General features: G+C 36.6%; 1 protein-coding gene across 1 annotated transcript in view; it reads left to right on the top strand.

Moving 5' to 3' along the window:
* atg7 (ATG7 autophagy related 7 homolog (S. cerevisiae)) overlaps window positions 1-21,318 on the top strand; it is a 111,738-nt gene extending 90,420 nt beyond the window's left edge. Inside the window, exon 20 of the mRNA XM_065265950.2 lies at window positions 20,650-21,318. Within this exon, the coding sequence (XP_065122022.1) occupies window positions 20,650-20,682 (33 nt within the window). The 3' untranslated portion in view covers window positions 20,683-21,318. The remainder of the gene's footprint in view (window positions 1-20,649) is intronic.
* Window positions 21,319-21,599: the final 281 nt, after the last annotated feature.

Here is a 21,599-nt window from a genome sequence, read left to right as displayed (position 1 = left end):
ATTACGTTGTTCCTCCTAGCAGTGTTTGGAATGGCTCATTTTACTTTAAGATAAAAAATGAACCGTTTTTTAACTTATTTTCTAACTAAACATCCCACTGCTATTATTTTTAACACACTACGTTCAATGAATGAGTCGGTTACTCAGAATTAGTGTGAATATCATTACCAATGGCTCTATTGTTTTTCTATTACACTTCTACATCTGTAAGTATAGGGCTAATGCTAATGCTAAACTTGAAATAAATTGTTAGTCAAGCCTCCTGTGTGGTTTGTGTAAGGAAAACAATTTATGGGGTTCACCATATTTTTACACACCTAATTTATTGTAATATACAACAATAGTCAGTTAATATGTAAGGGATAGTCCACGGCTACGCGTCGGGTGGTTCTTCGACTCTATGTCGTGCATTAAAATCCTTTTATGCATGGCTAGCCGTGGATTATCCCGCTTATACCTTGGTTATTTGCCAAGTTAAAGCTGTAATTAATGTTTACAGTATAATTTTTTAACAGATGGGTAAAATGACGGTCATTTTCTTAAGTTAAGGCTCACACTCCATCTGCTTTAAATAAAGTAGTGCCATCGTATTGCTTTTAATGAATTATCACATTTATTTAAATGTATTATTAAAAGAGAGAGACAGAGAACTGAAAGAGAAGGACCACAGAGAGAGAGAGAGAGAGAGAGAGAGAGAGAGAGAGACGCACGAACGCATGCCAGCTGTTTATCAGCTGAATCCCGGCTTTCTTCAGCTAAATGCTTTGGTTACTGGGATGCTTCTGATTTGTTTATCAGTCGTTGTACAATGCGCCGGTTGGTTGTTGTGATATTTGTCCCGCCCTCCTCCACTGTGATTGGAAGGCTGTGTGAGAACTGAAATTGATGAGCGGAGCTTTTCACTCAAAGTTGAATCTCGTTCTACTCTCGAAAGCTCCGGCTTTAAGCGCGGATAAAACCGCTAGCTGCTGGCTGATTTGAAAAACGGCGAGCTTCCATCGGAAACAATTGAAAACATGTGTCTGCCGTGGACGTAAAAGCTTTAGTAGCGGATTCATTTCTAACTGTAATCAAACTGACTGGAACTACCTGTGCATTACATGGTTTTAATGCACACTTTCCAACCAATCAGAATCGAGGAATTAAACAGCCCTTGGTATAATGTCAATTATTGTCTTGTTTGGTTTAGAGTTATTTGTTTAATGGACAAGTTCTGTATTTTACACGTAAAGCCCTGTTTTAAGATTGTTTATGATGAAATAGAATGGTTTTGACTGAAATTTCGACATATGCGGCTGCCCCGAGAATTTTCGGCTGTTTGTGTTTCACCTCCCACCTCTACAATGGGTTTAATGGTGCACTGGAACAATCCTTTCTAAAATGCATTCAACTTTCGTTTACAAAGACGTGAAACTCACCGAGTGCTCGGGGGTGTTCGCTGATTTGCTCACACAAAAATCGCTGCAAAAGATGCTTTCCAACAGTTAGCATTTGTTGTTAACTTGTGGACCTATTTTTCCAAACGGCTCACACCCGTACATTCTTCCGCTGAGAGCTTGAATAATAGACACTTCAGCCCAGGTGGTGGCGCTAATCCGCCATTGCCAATAGCAAGAATAGAAACAAAGTTCCCGGCGCGGAGTAATACCGTACCTCACAGCACAACTAATACAAGTCAATGGAGTTGGCAAAAACTACGATAAAACCCGATGGAATGCGTATTTTGCAGCGATTTTTGTGTGAGCATATCAGTGAACACCCCTGACCACTCGGTGAATTTCACGTCTTTGTAAACGAAAGTTTAATGCATTTTAGGAAGGGTTGTTCCAGTGCACCTATCAACCCATTATAGAGGTGGGAGGTGAAACACAAACAGCCGAAAATTCTCGGGGCAGCCGCATATGTCGAAATTTCAGTCAAAACCGTTATATTTCATCATAAACAATCTGAAAACTTGTCCTTTAAGCTAATAAAAATAAAAATAATAGAAAAGTCATTACATGATCATTCCAAAATAAATGCTTAACTGAAATGTTAGTTTCATAACTTAATTATGAATTGTCTGTAAAAATTTTGTAAAAATTGTGTTCATTTAATTGAGCAATTCTATCTGCTTAAATTGTATTTATCAATATAGTAACATTTGTTACACTGCTCAGTCAATATCAGTATTTAAATCAGTTTTATAGGTTATTATATAGGTCAAGGCCTGTTTTTAGCAGAAAAAAATACAACCCCAAAACAGAAAAAGTTGGGACACTGTAGAAATTGTGAGTAAAAAAGGAATGGAATAATTTACAAATCTCATAAACTTATATTTTATTCACAGTAGAATATAGATAACATATCAAATGTTGAAAGTAAGATATTTTGAAATGTCATGCCAAATATTGGCTCATTTTGGATTTCATGAGAGCTACACATTCCAAAAAAAGTTGGGACAGGTAGCAATAAGAGGCCAGAAAATTTAAATGTGCATATAAAGGAACAGCTGGAGGAGGACCAATGTTTAGGAATGGGAATGTTGTCCTATTCTTGTCTAATACAGACTTCTAGTTGCTCAACTGTCTTAGGTCTTCTTTGTCGCATCTTTCGCTTTATGATGCACCAAATCTTTTCTTTGGGTGAAAGATCTGGACTGCAGGTTGGCCATTTCAGTACTCAGATCCTTCTTCTATGCAGTCTTGATGTTGTAATTGATGCACTATGTGGTCTGGCATTGTCATGTTGGAAAATGCAAGGTCTTCCCTGAAAGAGACGACGTCTGAATGGGATCATATGTATCTAGAACTTGGATAAACCTTTCAGCATTGATGGTGCCTTTCCAGATGTGTAAGCTGACCATGCCACACGCACTCATGCAACCCCAAACCATCAGAGATGCAGGCTTCTGAAAAGAGCGCTAATAACAACTTGGGTTGTCATTGTCCTCTTTAGTCCGGATGAAATGGCATCCCAGTTTTTCAAAAAGAACTTCAAATTTTGATTCGTTGGACCACAGAACAGTTTTCCACTTTGCCAAAGTCCATTTTAAATGAGCCTTGCCCAGGGAAAACACCTGCGCTTCTGGGTCATGCTTAGATATGGCTTCTTTTTTGACCTACAGAGTTTTAGCTGGCAACAGCGAATGACACGGTGGATTGTGTTCACTGACAATGTGTTCTGGAAGTATTCCAGAGCCCATGTTGTGATTTCCATTACAGTAGCATTCCTGTATGTGATGCAGTGCCATCTAAGAGCCCGAAGATCACAGGCATCCGGTATGGTTTTCCGGTCTTGACCCTTACGCACAGAGATTGTTCCAGATTCTCTGAATCTTTGAATGATATTATGCACTTTAGATGATGATAACTTCAATCTCATTGCATTTTTTCTCTGAGAAGCTCAGAAAACTATTTTTCGCTGCAGCATTGGGGGAATTGGTGATTCTCTGCCCATCTTGACCTCTGAGAGACACTGCCATTCTGAGAGGCTCTTTTTATACCCAATCATGTTGCCAATTGACCTAATAAGTTGCAAGTTGGTCTTTCAACTGTTCCTTATATGTACATTAAAATTTTCTGGCCTCTTATTGCTACCTGTCCCAACTTTTTTTGGAATGTGTAGCTCTCATGAGATCCAAAATGTGCCAATATTTGGCATGACATTTCAAAATATCTTACTTTCAACATTTGATATGTTATCTATATTCTACTGTGAATAAAATATAAGCTTATGAGATTTGTAAATTATTCCATTCCTTTTTTACTCACAATTTCTACAGTGTCCCAACTTTTTCTGTTTTGGGGTTGTACAAACACAAACACACAAAATAGGTTTTCCTCAGAACAGTTGTGTTACTGGCTGTTTCTGCATGCTGTTAAGATAATATCAGACGTTCAGTACTAAAGCCACCTGTGTTAGGTTTACAACATCTCTCCTTTAAACAAACTTCCTTACAAGACTTCAGCTTCATTTGATGTCAACTTGATTTTAAATGTCTACTAAACACTAGACGTTTACTAGTGACCACTGCAAATACTAACACTGAAAGTTTAAACCGTCCCGTTCATCAGTTTAATCTGCAATGCATCAGGGTTATTTTATGTGCGTCCAGTGAGAAGTAATAAAAGTTATGAAAGTAAAATATGAATTCTGAATACATATGTGTTTCTTGGATTGGATTGTGCTTAAGTTAAAAGTAGTTTGATCCTAAAATGCATAGCACTATAATTCACTCTCTAGTGTAAATATATCTGAAGCCGTGAGTGTGTTATTAGATGTGTTTTATTATTAGCTGCCCACAGCACTGCTGCTACATTTAACCTTTGAAATAAGCGAACAAATCTACAGTCAGAAATCTGTTCTCCATCTCTCCAAGAAACTACGGTTATGTTTACACGACATTGATGAAGAAAAACAGAAAAGGTTTTACTTTGTATTTATAAAAAAAATCATATTTACATACACAAGACAACGTTGTCAAAAAATCTGCATTCGCCAAAACGACTAAATCTTTTGTATTACATGTGCCAGGCCAGTAGATGGTGATGTTATCTTGTAAAGAAACATTATACGGCTACGCACATACACATTTATCTACAGAGTGATAAATACAAACAATCAAGATGGCAAAAGCATTGAGCTGTTTTATTTAGAGAAATAATGAGGTAGGTTTATTACAATAACTAACCCTGGGCTACAAAGCGCCCAAATTTTGTAAACTTTGTTGGAGAAGCATTAACAAACTCAGTATCTTGAGCAGCACAAACACAGCCCTGTAGGTCAGTATTGTTGTTTTTGTCATACTCTTGCATCCCTATAGACTGAGTTATACAAAGACAACAAGGCGTTGTTATTAAAAACCGTATCAAACCGTATTAAGGCAAAAGCTGAGGAAGAAGCAGCTTGTTGTGTACATTGTTGAGGAAGCATCAGCAATGATGGCTTGTGTAGATATTGCTTCTCAACTTGGCCCATTTTTGTTTTACTGTCGGCAGTGGAAATGCGTATGAGGAAAGCGACGCAGATTGCGGTCTGCGCAGAACTGACTCGCTGTTACATTTTTGGCGAGGTGTGCATGAGGCTACACTATACACTTGACGTTTGTCCAAATCAAATCTTGGCTAGGCCTATCCTTAAGGTGGCAACACAAATAGTGGTTATTGATGAAGCAGTGTTCAGGTGTTGGCTGGGAGATGGATGTTCAGATGGGTGTGTTATCGGTTCTCACGGGTCCAGATGGGCCAGAACTGATTCTGGCAGTGGATGACAGTATCATAATCTTCTCTCTAACCCTTTAGGGGCCACATCGTCCTTATCTTGTTCAACCAACACATGGGAGAAAAAGATAGGGTCGTCCGCATGCTTGGATTTTCCCACAGTGTTTTAAGCTAGTTAGACACAGGGTTGATGGTTTTTAACCATGACTCTTTAATTATCTTACCTATTTATGGAGTGCTGTGTGCCCACATAATATTTAAACATATGAAACATATGCAATGTAGGTCTGTACAACTGGTACTCATATGCATGTTATACTTTGAAATCTGTAATTTTCCTGTAGTGTGATTTAGTTTAGATTTAGTTAGTGCACACAGTTATTAGTGGTGTTTGTTAAGCGTACATCATTGTTATTATTGTTCAAACATGAGGGTTTTAAACGACCTCTAAGATTAACTATTACACCACCGCATACTAACCAGTCAGAGAGCAAGAAGCAAAACACAGTCACAAGCAACCAGGGGATACAAGATGTTTAATGTACCTTTATGTGTTGTGGGAATTCAAATGAGATTTTAAGATGAGATGGGACAAGCCAGCACAATTCTGTGGATTTTATTTTCTTGAAAGAGTTGTCTTCTGCATTATTAAAGTGTCCTTATAAAGTGAATATGTGCTTTTGAGAGCAGGTTTACATAAGGTTAAAAAACACTTTAGTTGTTTTATAATACGCATTTAATTTTCCCTTTTTTTCCCAATGTCTCTCAAATTAATTCATGGCAACTAAATGTATTCAAGGGGACCCATAATGTATGTAGATAAAAATGTCTCATTCTAATGCTGCGTTTACACCAGTCACGGTAGAGGCGGCAAAAATGCGCTATTGGCGCATAGCTAGACGCTTGAACATTTGAGTTCACTTGCTTCATTTGCGTGTGAAAGCCGCGTGTGAAATTCTAGTCATGGGAGGGGCTTCTGTGACTCCGCCACTTCGCTCGCTTCCTGTAATCATGTCACTACTACAGCAAGGTCCTGATTGGTTAACGCGGCGCGGAAATCCGTTGAAGTTCAGATTTTTCAACTCGCGCGTTTCCCGCGGCAACGCTCAATTCGTGTGTACCGTGCCACAGGACAATAATGCGTGTGTAATCATGTCTTTGCATTGACTTAAAGGTCCTGTTCTGTCTGTGATTTTGAAGCTTTGATTGTGTTTATAGTGGGCAATATAACATGTGTTCATGTGTCACGTGTAAAAAAAACGCGGTATTTTTCACACAAATTACTTATCTGTATAGCGCTGTTTTCACTGTCCTCAAAACAGGTTGATGTCTGATTGTGTAGTTTGTTTAGTGTGCTGTGATTCGATAGCAGCTTAGCTTAGCAGAGCCGTTTGAGCCAAAGCTGGTGACTGACGTATTCCTGTGGGCGGAGTTTAGTCAACAAACTGTTTTACTGACGTCATTAAAGCAGGAAGTACAGGGCTGTAGTCCAAACCGGCCGTTCGTTGTGACTTTTAAAGAGGAATTTGAGCTTTATCATTTTACAGGTATTATTATTTATGCTATTATAGCAACAGTACACACTAACTAGGGTTTAAAAAATGGTATCAGGAAGAACGTGACCTTTAACATGTAAATCACCCGCGCTTGCCGCCTCTACCGCGTCTGGTGTAAACGCAGCATAAGGTAACAACAACAATACAGTTCATTTTGTAAGGTCTTAATACAGCACTGATAATATAGTTATGTAGATTATATTGCATTTCTGTCAAGAGATATTTCTAAAAGTTACACAATGCACCTGTAAACTATCTGTCACTACTGTTTAAAATGAAGTAATATTCTTGATTCAAAATGACAGAAAGACTAATCTATCAATGTACGCACATCCTGCGCCAAAAGCTCTTTTGTTAAACTCAAAGCAACCGAAGTCGTCTGAACTTCATACTGTGCTCGTCAGGATGATCGTACATCAAAATAACCGAGCGCAGGTCGTAACAGTGCAGTAGCTGTAAGAGTAGGGATCAGCTCTCGTTCTGTGGTTAAAGGTTTATTCTCTGGAACAAGAGCTGGTGTTTGATCTGGAGTAAAGCTCCTCTTTGGTTTCAAATGATCTGACCTTGTCTTTGAAACTCTTCCAGTCGTTCTCATTAAAAGATCTTTCTCTTAAATCCAAACTTTAAGGAGGTCTGAAGCGTGTGTGTGTGTGTGTGTGTGTGTGTGTGTGTGTGTGTGTGTATGAAGATGAAGCACACTTACTCAAAATTAAACGGGACAGGTTTCTACTCGCACTCGTCCTATGCTGCAGAGTCTCTGCTTTTTTAACATTTGATTAACACCTACAACTGTACGCTTCACATTCAGAGATGCTGTTATAAACTCGTACACCTGGCAAACTAACATGTATGGACATATATCACGTCTACGTGTTACGACCTGTTCTGAAATAAACACCTGCCTGCCCTCCAGAACACATCAGCCGGTATATTCCCACTGACTTGTTCATTTTTCACAAAACAGGTGTTATACTCATTCATATTTGTGACCCTGCCGGTAAAACTCAGCCAGTCGTTGTTTTATGATACACTGTTTTCTACATAAAATCATCCTACATAATGTAAAGGACATTCTGTGAAAATATAAACTTGATTTCTGTGATATTGACTGAGTAAGGTCATGTCAAAGATTGAAATCAATGTGAAATTCAATGTTAATGCTACAATTCTCATGATAAGATGGAGACTTAAGACTGGATTTCACAGACAGAATCATATTTATTCAGCTGTCTTGTAATTTTAAGAGTAAATTACCATCCCTCAAGCAAGTATTTGTACTCATTGTGTACTCTTTGTGCTATGGACAGTGTCAATGAACTTAAATTGTGTTTTATTTATTCTCTTTTTTATTTGTTTTCCAATTAATCAGATGTTTGTTTGACAGACAAAGACTTACTAATGTCTAATAGTAGACAAAGTAGACTTAGGCCACATCCACACAAAGCCAGAGATTTCCCTTTCCAAACTTTTATTTTCCTTTAAAAAGTCAGTAAAAGTAAAGTAAGTTTTTTTGCTAAATTATTTTCCCAAATGTTCACCATTAACTAAGTTACATTTACAGAATGTCCCTTGTAACAATACAGCAATATTTATTTTACATTATTTCACAATGAACAGTTGTTTAATGTTCCAGCATCATTTTCTCTGATCCGATGGCAGTTATATTTACATTTGGCCACATAAATAAGTCTTGGCTAAACGGATTAAAACGCAAACTATTCATTACTCCTCCTTAAGAAACTTGCAGTGATGCTTATGCAACAAAAGGCAGCACGTTGGGCAGCATGGACGCACTTCTTCTTGCAGGGAGACGGTGACACGGCAGGTGATTGACAAGAGCATGAAAGGAAAAGCGCAGAAGAAGCGCTGCTATCTAACAGAAATAAAGTTGTTTTTATTAACAAAGTTTCTATGTTTGATATAAGCATGTGTGCCATTGTAGGATTTTAAGTTTTTGTTACGCACGTCTATGACATGAGATAAAGCACAAGTTGCAGTCTCTTACTCAGTGCTTGTTCGCTCAGCACAAGCACATTCAAGTCTGTACGGGGTTATGGTTGGGGCATCAATGTGACATCACATTAATGGGGATCCCCAACAGCCTGGTTTGTGTGACTGTTGCAGTTTAAATGAGATTACACAAAGAAGAATAGATGGATTTGTATAATAACCGGAAGTTTCTGCACACACACACACACACACACACACACACACACACACACACACTGAAGAGCCATTTTTCTGATAGAAACTGTTTTCTGGGTTGAAGGGCTTTAATGTGACAGCGCATTGGTTTTATTCGATTTAACGAAGGTATAAAATTCAATGCAAATGGCTGAAATTGTTGTAAGACTGTGGCTGCCTACATGTGCAGGAGGTGAACTATTATTAGTGCAAGAAACTCTTTTACACATATGCGCATGCCCAGTGTGCGTGAATCGTGATGTTTTTATGTGTTTTCGGTTGCGTATAGACCAATTTCGAGTAGAAGTCACAAGTTACATCACTGCAAGCTGCGTGCACAATGCTGTTGCAGAAAAACAGTGGAAATGAATTAGACACGAAATGAAACGAGCAATATAACTCACTAGAAAATGTCCTGTTGTGCTGTTAAGTGTCAGAATAGGAATGTCAAAAAAGATGACCTTCATTTTTATAGAATATCATCGTCGAAGACATCATTTGAAGGTAAAATAGGTGTTTATGTTTGCAAAAAGCCCTTAAATGGACAGAATGGAGCGAGGAAATCATCTGGAAATCTTTTAATAATTAGAATAGAAAATAAGTAGAGAAGATATCCGGTGTTGTGTCGAAGTCTGTTCCCTCCATGTGTTTCTTATAGCGTTTTATTACGTTACAATTATAATTTATTTAGAATAAATGTTTTTATACTGAAAAAGTAATAATATCACAATTTTTTATATTTCATAATTTTCATTTTCTATTATTTCTTTTTATTTCCTTATTTCTTAGCTTATGTCTTCTTCCTGTTTGTTCTAAAATTATTATGTTTATATACTTAATAAATATATAAATATAGCTCACACACACACACACACGATGTAAAGTTTTATTTACATATAAACAGGTCTTTTTAATTTGTGTGTAAACATAATACTTTTAATAGTTTTAGAACAAACATGTAGGCTATAAATACAAGGAAGAAATCATAGAAAACAGGAAAATGATTAAATATCTAATAAAAGTTATTATATACAATACATGATATTGCTTTATATGTACTTTAGTGATTCAGACTGTAAAAATAATTGATTTAGCAAAAAAGAACAATACATATACATTACATACATGCATATCAGTAGCCAAGCCATTTAAACTTTTTATCTATCTAAAAAATAAACGTAACGTAATTAAAACGTTATAAGAAACATTGCACTAAACGGAAACATAGGGGAATCAGACTTCATCAGAACACTAGATCCATAACAATCACGGTTTAATGCTAAAACACTTCTCACCGCTACTGCAGAGATATCACTTTCTGCAACCAGTTTGGCTCCGCCCACAAAACACATCATCTCTGTTTGCAAACACGCAAGTGGTCTATAGTGTGGACAGATATTTTTTTTTTAAACGGTTGTAGACGAGGATCTAATGTTGAAGAAGAAGAGTTTTATCTAGAATATGATGGGGCAGAATAATATCAGCTTTTGCATCTGGAGTGCTTCTAAGATGCCTTAAATAAATAATAAATAATAAAATATAATCTTTAGTTTTCATGCAATAAAAAATAATTTTCAAGTTTTGAATAAATGCATTTAAAACATCTTTGGAGCAAAGCACTCTTTTCATTTTGATGGGAAGTGTAGTCACTCCGGAAGGTGCAGGACCCTAAATTTGCCTTTTCCTTGATATGTGGGACAGGAAATGTGTCACGCAGGGAGATACGGCCAGGATGGAGCGAAGTCAAGCGGGGGCCCAACATCCATCCTGAGCAACAACAAACCACAGCTGTAGCTCACTACACCACCACACCCTAGAGAGGGCCGTGCTTTGTTTTACTAGCTGGTATTTATGTGAATCTGTGAGCGCACAGAGAAAGAGAGAGAGCGAGCGAGAAAGACTTGATTGATGCAACTCTCTCTTTAGTTGTTTTACCATATTTACTTTCAGTAGTTTCTTCAGGTTGTTCCAGCACTTTAATGATCTTCTTTGATGCCTGTTTGTGTTCACCGTAAACATGCGTTTCAGCTTTCACAAAGACCTGTGAAGATATTCTTTTATTGTGTGTGTGTGTGTGTGTGTGTGTGTTGTTTATGGCTGTGTGTTTGGGAAGAGAGAGAGAGAGAGAGTGAGCGAGTGAGTCATTCTCCTAAGGGAGTGCACAGAGTTTTGGAGCTGTTGAGGGGAGGACGTCCCGCCTCCCGACAGCAGGGGGAGGAGTTTCAGATGTTAACAGATCAGGAGACTGCAGCGATGTGAAGGGAAAAACCCGGGCTGTCTACTCCAAACAGTTTGCGAAATTTCCCCTTCCACGTAGGCCAGCGGGGCCCCTGGTGACTGCCTGTGAAGAGAGTAACCTCTCGCTTTGAGCAACAACTCCCATCTGCTATTTGTAATCAGTTTCTGCTCATCTACAAGTATATGACAGATAGACAGAAAGATGTTTCATGCGGGAGAACCAGTTTGGCTGAATGGTTCCACAGAGAACCTTTAACATCCAGAGAACTTTTCTCTTTCACAAAAGGTTCTTCAGATTATAAAAATGTATGAAAGTGATGGTTCTCCTAAAGCCTAGTTCAGACTACATCATTTTAAGCGCGTTTTGCAAGTGGTTGAGCTTGCTAACAGGTCAGGGTGTGATTCGGTGCAAATCAGTGGGGGATTAGCAGGCGATTAAGCGTATGTGTGAAAGTGCCAACAACTTATCAAAGAGGCTCGCAGATGCGTCTCTGACCCCCCCAAAATATCTAGTATGCTAGATATATGGGCCTTGTCGTACATATCAACATCCTGTGATGTCAGGTGTTGCAAAGAGCAACAGCCAATCACAGCAAGGCATGGGTTGAGGTCATCTCTTTGCACAGTTTGCAAAGAAACACGGAAGAACAGGAGTTCACCGAAAGATGAGCAGCATGTCATCAAGAAAACAGTGGTCTTGGGTATTGAAGCAAAATTGGAGCGCGTTGTTTTGATACTTCTTGTTGTGTATTGTTTCGTGTTATTTCCGGTTCCTTTACTTGATTCTTCATGACAAAACGTGGTTTGGAGTGTTGTGCGTGACCTCACTCATGTTGTGTCGTGTGGTGTGAACAGCTCAACAACTTCAACGCTACAACACTTTACAGAGAGCAAGTCATGTAGTTTAAACGGCACAGTTGGGGCCAACGTTTAAAAGTCTTAAAGGACTAAATGATTCTTTGAGGAACCAGAAATGAGTCTTCTACGACATCGCTTTGAAGAACCTTTTAAGCACCAGAATTTGTGTCAAAACAAATTCATTATCCATAATTTTGATGGACAGGTTGGTAAAAATTCTGTCATGATCAATTATAATTCGTCATTTATATTTTAATGATAACAAAGTAGCTTTTGTATTCACTTCCTTCAGACCTGTAGTACTGATGGACCTTAACACTGATTAGTCAATAGCTGTGGTTTATTCACAATAAAGCACAGATATAAAATATTCACCAAGCTACTATTAGTATTACCTTTTAAAAATGTGTTTTTGATATTTTTATTTTCATTCATTGTTTATTGCTAAACAATAACATCTCAGTTTGGTAACATAATTGAAAAAAATTGCAAACGTCATATAAAATAAATGCGTACAATATTTAGCATGACCACCTGAGGAAGATGAATAATATTTAAAGGGCTAGATCACCCTAAAATGAAAATTGTTTCCTCATTTCCTGACTCATGTTTGTCTAAACCTGTATAAATTAAACAGTACCCATTTACTTCCACAGTATACCATGATTTATTAAAATATCTTTTTTTTTTGTTGTGCAGAACAAAGACATTTATAAGTAGGGCTGTAACGATTAATCGTGTGTCCCATTAAAAATGTCTGTCTGTCGCAAGGCTCCAATTCTGTGTTTCATGGACAGCTTGTGCGTGTACTAGGGATGTTAACCGATGACCGTTTGATCGATGGTTGACCGTATCACCGTTAACCGGTCAAAGTTGTCGGTTAAAAAAAGGGATCTGTAAATTAGGCTATTATAGACAGTGGACTAAACGCTACTACAGTTAGTCATCTCTTTCTTTCCAAGATCTTTTTGTGTGAAGTGAACAAATCCCTCACACTCAGTTTTTCATAACTGGTCTGTTTGTACTTTATAAACCAATAAAAAAACATTTGCCGCAAGGTCACTGGGTTTGGTTTCGCATGCTCACAAGGTTTGCGAAAAGTAAATGCTACAGGCTATTTTTGATAAATTCCTTTATTCGAATAGTAAATAAAATACAGCAATAAAATAATTAAAATTAAAGTCTCTCCTTGTTATGTTCCAAATTATTAACATTTATGTCTTTTAGGTTAACAGTAAAGTGCAGAGTAAGTTTTGTTTCTGTAAATCCTCAGCCATGATTTTTACCACTTTATTAAGTTTTGCTTTGTAGAAAGCATTTCTTTAAAGTGAATTTCGTTTTGTATAAATTGTATCTTAATTTTAATAAATGTTTCATCAACCAAATGTATTTAATAAATAAAAAGCAAATATAGCAGAGTATATAATTACCGGTCCGTGCATGAAGGTGCCGGCACGGTGCGTTCACTTGCATTGCATTGTTAATTAGAACGCACCTCATCATAAATAAATAAAACTCAGCGTAGGCCTATATGCCTCATAAATTAGCATTAAATATCTTTGCTGCATTTGTTCTAGAACAAACACAGTGCGAGACCTGCTTTGGCCGGTGCGTCTTTTACACATTCTGAAGGTGCCCGTTTAATCCATTGGTTTTATTGTGTTACAGTCTATTAGGCAACATTCCGCATAAGATGGGTTTAGATTTGGAAATACATTACATCTATATTTCAGTGGTAACAGAAAAGGTGATGATGATCATCCTATGTCTTTATTATTACTACCCCAAACTAAAGCGCAGTCTCTCTTCTGAGCTGTCATTTTCTTAAATGAGCCGCGGCAATTTTCAAATGAGCTTCACAAATGCCTTTATTTTCAAGTTCAACGCGATCACCTAGTACCTAAACTATTTCTAAACTAAGCACGGCACCGCATTTGCAGGACTTATGTTTCGCGCTGTAGGGGATTTAAAAAGTGTTGTGAGGTCTTTGTGTGTGTGTGAGCCGGAGGCAGAGCGCAGAGAGATGCGAGTTTCCAATTGCAGGCGCGGCTCGAAATGGCTGTTATTTTAAATAGCATAGCATATTTTAAACTAATAGGCCTATCGGTTAACCGGTTTCAACCGGCTTATGAGGCTCGGTGGCCGGTCAAGAAAATTTTTCGTTTTCGCCATCCCTAGCGTGTACTATGGTGTTTGGTCAGTAGGAAGTCCTTATCAATCTAAAATCATTATGAGTTGGAGTCGTTTATAACGAGCATTTAAAAAGCAACACTCGTTACACAAAATCATTCAAAATATTCTTTATTATCATGAAACAATTTGAAGAACAGCGTATAAATATTCCTGTAGACATTTCCTGGAATAGCGTTTGTAATGCTACTTCTTCTGTGGCACAAAGGGAGTTTCTGCATGAGAGCGCCCTCTGGCATTCGGATGTGCCGGGATCTCCCTGTAATTCATTAAAATTCATTCATTGAGAAAACACGCATTTTGCACGGTTAATCGTTACACCCCTATTTATAAGGGGGAGTAAATGATGACAAAATGTCAACTTTTGAGTGAACATTCCCTTTAACATTTAGTGTTTTTAAAGATATTTAAAAACAGTTTCGTACCATTTTAACATAACATACTCGTAAAAATACAGGTGCTTATAGCTCACAGTGTTGCCATAGAAGAACCATTTTTGGTTCCTCAAGAAAACATTTCTATCATATCTTTTTATAATCTGAAGAACCCTTTATCTCTACAAATGTCAGATGTTAAAGGTTCTTTGTGGAACCATTCAGCAAACGTTTGATAGAAAACACATCTGGTTGCTGAAACACTATTATGGACTTTTCCTTCTTTGAATGAATATTCCCATCTGAGCTCAGCTTGTTTTTTCTCGGGACATAAAGGTCCCGTACACACTGCATATTAATTCGGTTGTCACTTCACCTTTTAATGCTTAATCCTGTTCTGTACACACACAGTTCAATAATTTACGGGACTGACAACCGCATTCTACAACCGAATTAACTCCCGCAAAATGCAGGTAGTGACAACCGCATTTACAGAAACTCTGCTTAGTGTGTACATAACCGAACTGAACAACTAATAGTTAATGAAGTGTTTAAACGTGCATCATGGACATGGTCTTCTGTATGCGCGGTTCAGAAAATGACAGAGGTAAGAGTGTTTGCTGACTAGTGTTGCCAGATCTTGCACGAAAAAAAACAACGAACAAGAAAAATCCAATAATAAACCGAAATAAATCCAAATGCTTTACCTCGAAGATTAAAATATTGGGACCAGCACCTTCACACTTTATTAACACCAAAAACTTGATCGCTTCATGAGCCAAAACCATAAACAGTTAAGCACCAAAATAGTGTGGGAGTACAAAAAGAGGACCTGGCAACACTGCAAGACAGCCCGCTACAATACACAACGCCGAGACGGAGGCTTATTACAAAACACAGTACTGTTATTATTTTGGTCAAAGTAGTGAATGATAAGCACGCGAGATGGCAGAACGTTGCTATGATTATCTCTGTGTCAATCATCAGATTTTCGGGACATGAAACAGACATGAAACGAGCATTTAGGGGATTCACTCCCACATTTTGCGGTTGTCACTCCCGAAAGTTTGCAGTGTGTACGAGACCAAAGAGCGAGAAGAACGCAACACAATTATTCCTGGACTCGGTCCTCTGCTTCCATCTTGGCATGAACAAATATGGCCTCCGCTGTCTAAAGATCTCCCGCGATAACTCAAAGCTGACCTCCTGTATCTCCTTTGACGTTGTTTTCCCAAACGTGCTATTGCCAGTAAACGTATTTCTGTCAGCTAAAGGACAGGACAGGATTTATCAGGATGAAACATCACATGAGGGGTCCTGCAGGGTCCATCTGCAGTGGGATATATATATACTGAAAAACTGCAAACGGGCATACTGTATGGAGAATTCATCTGATAAGGTTTACTAAGAAGTTAACAAATATAAAGAAATAATCCAGGCTAAAGTCTCATAATCTAATGATGAAATTATCATGACAGATATCAAGGTTATATATGGGTCACATATTTATTTCAATTGAGTAAACTTGCCTAAAATGAGAAAAGATCACAAAATGAAGTGTTGCGTCTTGTAAAGCAGGCAGGCAGCTGTATCTTCTCATACAAACACCTGTATGCCATTAACCTGACCAGACATGTTCGTCACTCAATACTTGGCAGTATATCTACTAAACGCTTGTGTATTTCAAGCAGGAGGGTTTGTTTGCCCTCCAGAAGCCCAGCACAATAGCACATCTACTAACTTGTGTTAATTATACTTCATCTTTGTTTATAATAAAAGTGATTCAGCTGGAAAAATTCAGCATGTTGTAATAAAGAGATACAACTTAAAACCAAAGCTTTATTTGACGCTGGTGGACATTTACCTGTCTGCATATCATACTGGATATTTTCCAGATCTTTGTATTCTGGGATAATGAAAAGCGTCTGGTCATCTTCACTTTGGATTAAGTGCAGTCACTTTAGCGTAATATAATATTTACACATTTAGCAGATGAGAGCGGTTTAGTCAAGGTCTTGGCTTTGTCACCAAGTTAATCCATTGATTCAACTGGAGAACGGCTGTCACCTGGATACATGATGATAAATCACAAAATGTGAATAAAATAACTGAACTAAACCACTAGTGACACTTTTGCGGTCACACAATACATCAAGACATCAATACACTTTAAGGATCTTATAACGCATACAAACAATGAGCAATACTTCTACAACATTCATTTATCTTTGTATTGGTCATTTTAACATTTAATAACACATTTTTAAAAACATTTGAATGGTTAGTTACTGCACATTGCACAATAACAAACAATGAAATGCTGTTAACTAACATTAATAAAGATGAATAAATACTGTGTGTTAAGTAATGCTAAATGTAAGGTCCTACAGATCTTTATTTTTTTTGTATTGTATTTAAGCTGTGTTGTTGTTGTTATAATAAAACTAACATATGAAATATTTGTATCTAATTCTAATCTTTATTTTTAATATTATTTTATACAATTTCATATCAGTTAATTTGTTCTTTATAAGTAAATTGTTGACTTATAGTTATATACTGTAGTCAACTATATAGACCATTTAAAAAAAAAATCAAAAGAAGTAAACAACACTGGTCCAGAAGCACTTCCTGTTTCAGTCTTTTAACACTAGATAAACGTTTGAATAAAATACAACATACAGAACATATAGAACTGAATTTACTAAGGTTAAACAAACATCTTAAAGATAATGATATATGTGAAATAAAACTGTAACAGGAAGTGTTTCTGGACCAGTGTTGTTTGCATCTTTTGAAATGGTTTATGTAGTGTATATAACTTTATTATAATGGTCTTGTGTAAATGTTAGTGGCAGTCTCAGGGTGTTTTTGTGTGATGGCTGTGTAATTTGACAAGAACATTGGTTGCGATGATTCATGATGAAATAGTTGTTATGTAATGAGAATTTTAATAATAATGTTGTCTTGACTGTGTCTGCCATTAAGTTTTTCTGAGTAGGAAATGAAGAGCATCAGTAATCTTCTGGACTATTTGCATGTCATTTCTGGTTACAATCATTACTTTATAATGAACAGAGAGAGGACAAACTACAAACAAACGATTGCACAATGTCAAGTCAATTTGTTTAAAGAATATATATATATATATGTACTACATTGTTGTTTACTAAATATATGTAGGATAAAAAATGACATTTCCATACAAAATAGGGAGTTTGGGGATTATTATTTGATCAATTTATTGAGCAATAGCACAGCAATAACAACATGCATGACAACATTGATGTAATTGAATGAAGGCAGCACTACATTATAATTGAGATGATTCATAATTATAGTCTCTAAAGCCCCTGTTGAAAACATCAAATCCTCATCCTAAAACCACACGTACAAGAGAGCAGCTGGACATTTATCTGGGTTTAAATTCACCAGTTTACCTTTCTAATTACCAGTCAGGACTGTGGTCATTTTTGAGACTCTTCAAAGGGGTTCATGTAAGAACTAAAGCTCTGAGATGTGGCCTAGGCCTTGATTTATATAGTAAAAAATCCCTCATGTTGTTCCTAACCTGTATGAGTTTCTTTATTCTGTTGAACACAGAAAAAGAGATTTTACACAGTTGATGTATTTGTTTTTGGAAGTCAATAATCAGCTGTGTGCTTATACCATCATTTATTAAAATATCTTCTTTTGTGTTCATCAGAATAAAGAAATTCATTCAGGTTTAAAACAACATGAGGATGAGAAAATGATGACAGAGTTCTCACATTAGTGTAAACTATCAATTTAAACACAAATGTAGTCATTTAAAATGAGTGAACTGTTCTCAAACCAGTGAAAAAGTTTATTCAACTTGAAAACTTTTGAGTTAGCACAAGCTCAAACTAAATGAATCAAAGCAGTAAAATGTTGAACACACATAAAACTTTTATTTATAACTTCCAACTTCATTTCAATACAACAGCCTTATTTTAACAAACACTGCAAATAATTACAAACTTTTGGTGGTTGTGATGAAGTTTATGGCATTCAATCTGCCAGTTAAGCTAAGACTACGATTGGTTGAGGAGGATTTTCAGTTTCCAGCATGGTTTGCATAAGCCTGTGAGAAAATGATTTGTACTTAAGTGATATTTTATATGGCTTAGGAGAAATACACAATAGTGTTAAACATTCATTTATGTTAAAAGAGTTTTCTATTTTTTAGGTTTGTGGTTAGGATTGTTCAGAAGTGTAGTCCCTGTGCTCAGGCTGTAGGTCAGATATGTGTCGTTTATCATATAAAATAAAGTGTGAAAAAACTGATCTCAGTGCTGTCATTGACATCACACAGTTATTGTTGATGAGTCACATTGTCTGTTTCTGTGACTCATGAACAAAAAATAAATGGTAAACACTACTTAAGTAAAACAGTAGTTTTAAGTATAGTGTACTTAAAGGTTTGCATTTCATTGTGTTTAAAATTTAAGTAAATAATATTTAGAAATTATGCAGTGGTTTACTTAAAACATTTGTGAAACCGATAACCTTAAAAGTTTTACAGTGTACTTATTAATATATCAAATTAAGTGGATTGTAGTGCACTTTGTATTCACCTGGGCCATCTATATCATGGCATAATTCTGTAATGATTGTGAAAATTCATTCCATCCAACATTTCTTGATCATAATCAAAACTAGAAAAAATCTAGAAAAAACTAACAATATATTATATAAGTTACAGTATGCACAAGATTAATAAACAAAATAGTTCAGAATACCGCGAGATTCCTGTGGTTTGTGTTTAATCTCATCTCATTACACAATTGTTTGTTTTATTGTTTTGTTTTTTATGAATTACGCTAAATGAACAAGAATTGAATAGACACTTTTTTCACTTTTTATTTAAGCACCTCTCAAGAAATCCTTAATAAAAGGCCATATTATTTACAGATGTCCCCTTAAAATCTGATCACTGCAGTGGCATGATGTAAACAGATGCCCATTTCGAATGGATGGAATGAATGTTAACCCCAGATGTAAACAAGTTGACAGACTCCCACACCTGTGTTGTATGGTGTTGTGTGTTTGTATGGTATTTGTAAGAAAGATTGTGTGAGGCAGTAGAGTTTGTAAATGATATAAAGTTGGCTTTTACTCCCATCCTCCCACTCCCTTCACCTCTTATCTCTAAGCTTGTTTTTTTTTCTTTTTGACTTGGTACGGACTTCAAAGTGGAAAGGCTGCTGAAGTTGTTTTTGTTCCTCTTTTATTAGCATGTCAATGACACAGAGCTTTTGACAAGCAGGTGTGCAGTGGAAGAGCTCATAGTCGCGCACACATCAGTCACCTACTTAATCCAAACTAATACACACACACAGTGTCTGCTCTTTACTTCTTCAAAAGGATATGGACACGGTTGTTTGTCTTAACTCTTGCGTCCAGTCTCAGTTTTGCTTGCAGTGTATATGTAGTTTAATCTTCAAACATGCGTGTGTTGTGTGTAGGATTAATTACTGCACATGAACATCTGAAAGCTAAATGTAAAGGTCTTTAAACACATTGAGTTCTACAATAAAGGAATAACTTGACTAAAATGTATGTCAGAGCTGCCTTTATTTTGAAAACACCTTGTGCTGACAGGTTGCCCGCAATTTTTTATATTTAGTTATTACATATTTTGGTAACACTTTACTTGAAGTGTTGTTCATAAAAAATGTCATGAACATGAAAGAGATTTTATGCACGTGTATGACAACTGTCATTGTGTCATTCGTTCAATTGTCATTTTTAATGCAAAGATGACATAAACCAATGCATCTCAAACAAAGACATCATAACTTTCATGGACTCCCTAAAGTAGACTTGGCCACACCATTTAAAAAATCCTGCATGTATACGCACTTTGTGCAACAAAGACCATCGGCAGCTGTGTCCCTGCTCATTTGTGTGAAGTTTAACACGTTTTCAACAAAATAGCTTCTAGTGTAGTTGGTAAAATATGCTAAATTAACTTTTAAAGGGTCTAAAACTGTATTTAACTACATCATTCTTCTCTCTTTGCAGATTTGGGACATGAGTGATGATGAAAGTATCTGAAGTCTTCAGGAGCAGAAAAGCCCTTTCTTTTGCACTTACTCAGATTTCCTGCAAATGTAACAGTGACATACAATGTGTTGTAATCTTAATGTACCAATTGAAACATTTGTCTTCAATGATCAAGTTTATTCATGTTATTTCTCTCAGAACCTGTCTATGGGCCTCGGGATAGACGGCACCATTTGTTTAATGGATCTGTAGCTGTGTGGGATAAACACAGTCAGTGCTTAATGTTGAAGGTCACTGAACTAGAAATGTTAGTCGTGTTTTCAGTGTATCATCAACTTTATTCCCCTCAGCTTTGTTTTCAGGTTACATTAATGGTTATTTTAACAGTTTATTGTTTAATCTTCATGAAATCTATGAGTGAGTTCAGGTGTGTCTGTGCTGACACTGAACTCTATGGACAGGTGTGTTGTAACTACTGCAGCTGTCTGGGTTCAGTTTAATGTGCGTCTCTGCTTTATGGTTTGTGATTTTATAACCAGATTTTCATTAGAGCTGCAGGTGTATGGTTGTGTGCAGTGTTGTCTCTTTACTGTATGTGTATTCATTTTAAACTTTGATTTTTTCTTGTATTATTTGTAAAATATATTATTGGGCACTCTCACAATAAATTCAGAATCCATGATTATATATGCTTTGTAATATTTCCCTATACTCTTCCATAGTTTTCACATATTCGGTGAATAGACTGTCCCAGATATAAATAAAGTATACTAGAATGTAGTAAAAATGTACTTTCAATTACCAGCAACTTCAGTGGTACCTTAGTGCAGTGGTTCCCAAAAATTTTCAGCGTGCGGCCCCCCTTGTGTACGGTGCATTCCTTCTCGGCCCCCAAAGAAAATTTGTGACAAAAAATTGTTCTAAAACTCAACATTTTAATAAAAAACATTAAATGATACACAAAAGTA

This window comes from Paramisgurnus dabryanus, chromosome 14, assembly GCF_030506205.2.
Source record: "Paramisgurnus dabryanus chromosome 14, PD_genome_1.1, whole genome shotgun sequence".
Lineage (NCBI taxonomy): Eukaryota > Metazoa > Chordata > Actinopteri > Cypriniformes > Cobitidae > Paramisgurnus > Paramisgurnus dabryanus.
The sequence above is the reverse complement of the archived record's forward strand: the minus strand, read 5'-3'. Positions and strand labels throughout refer to the sequence as shown.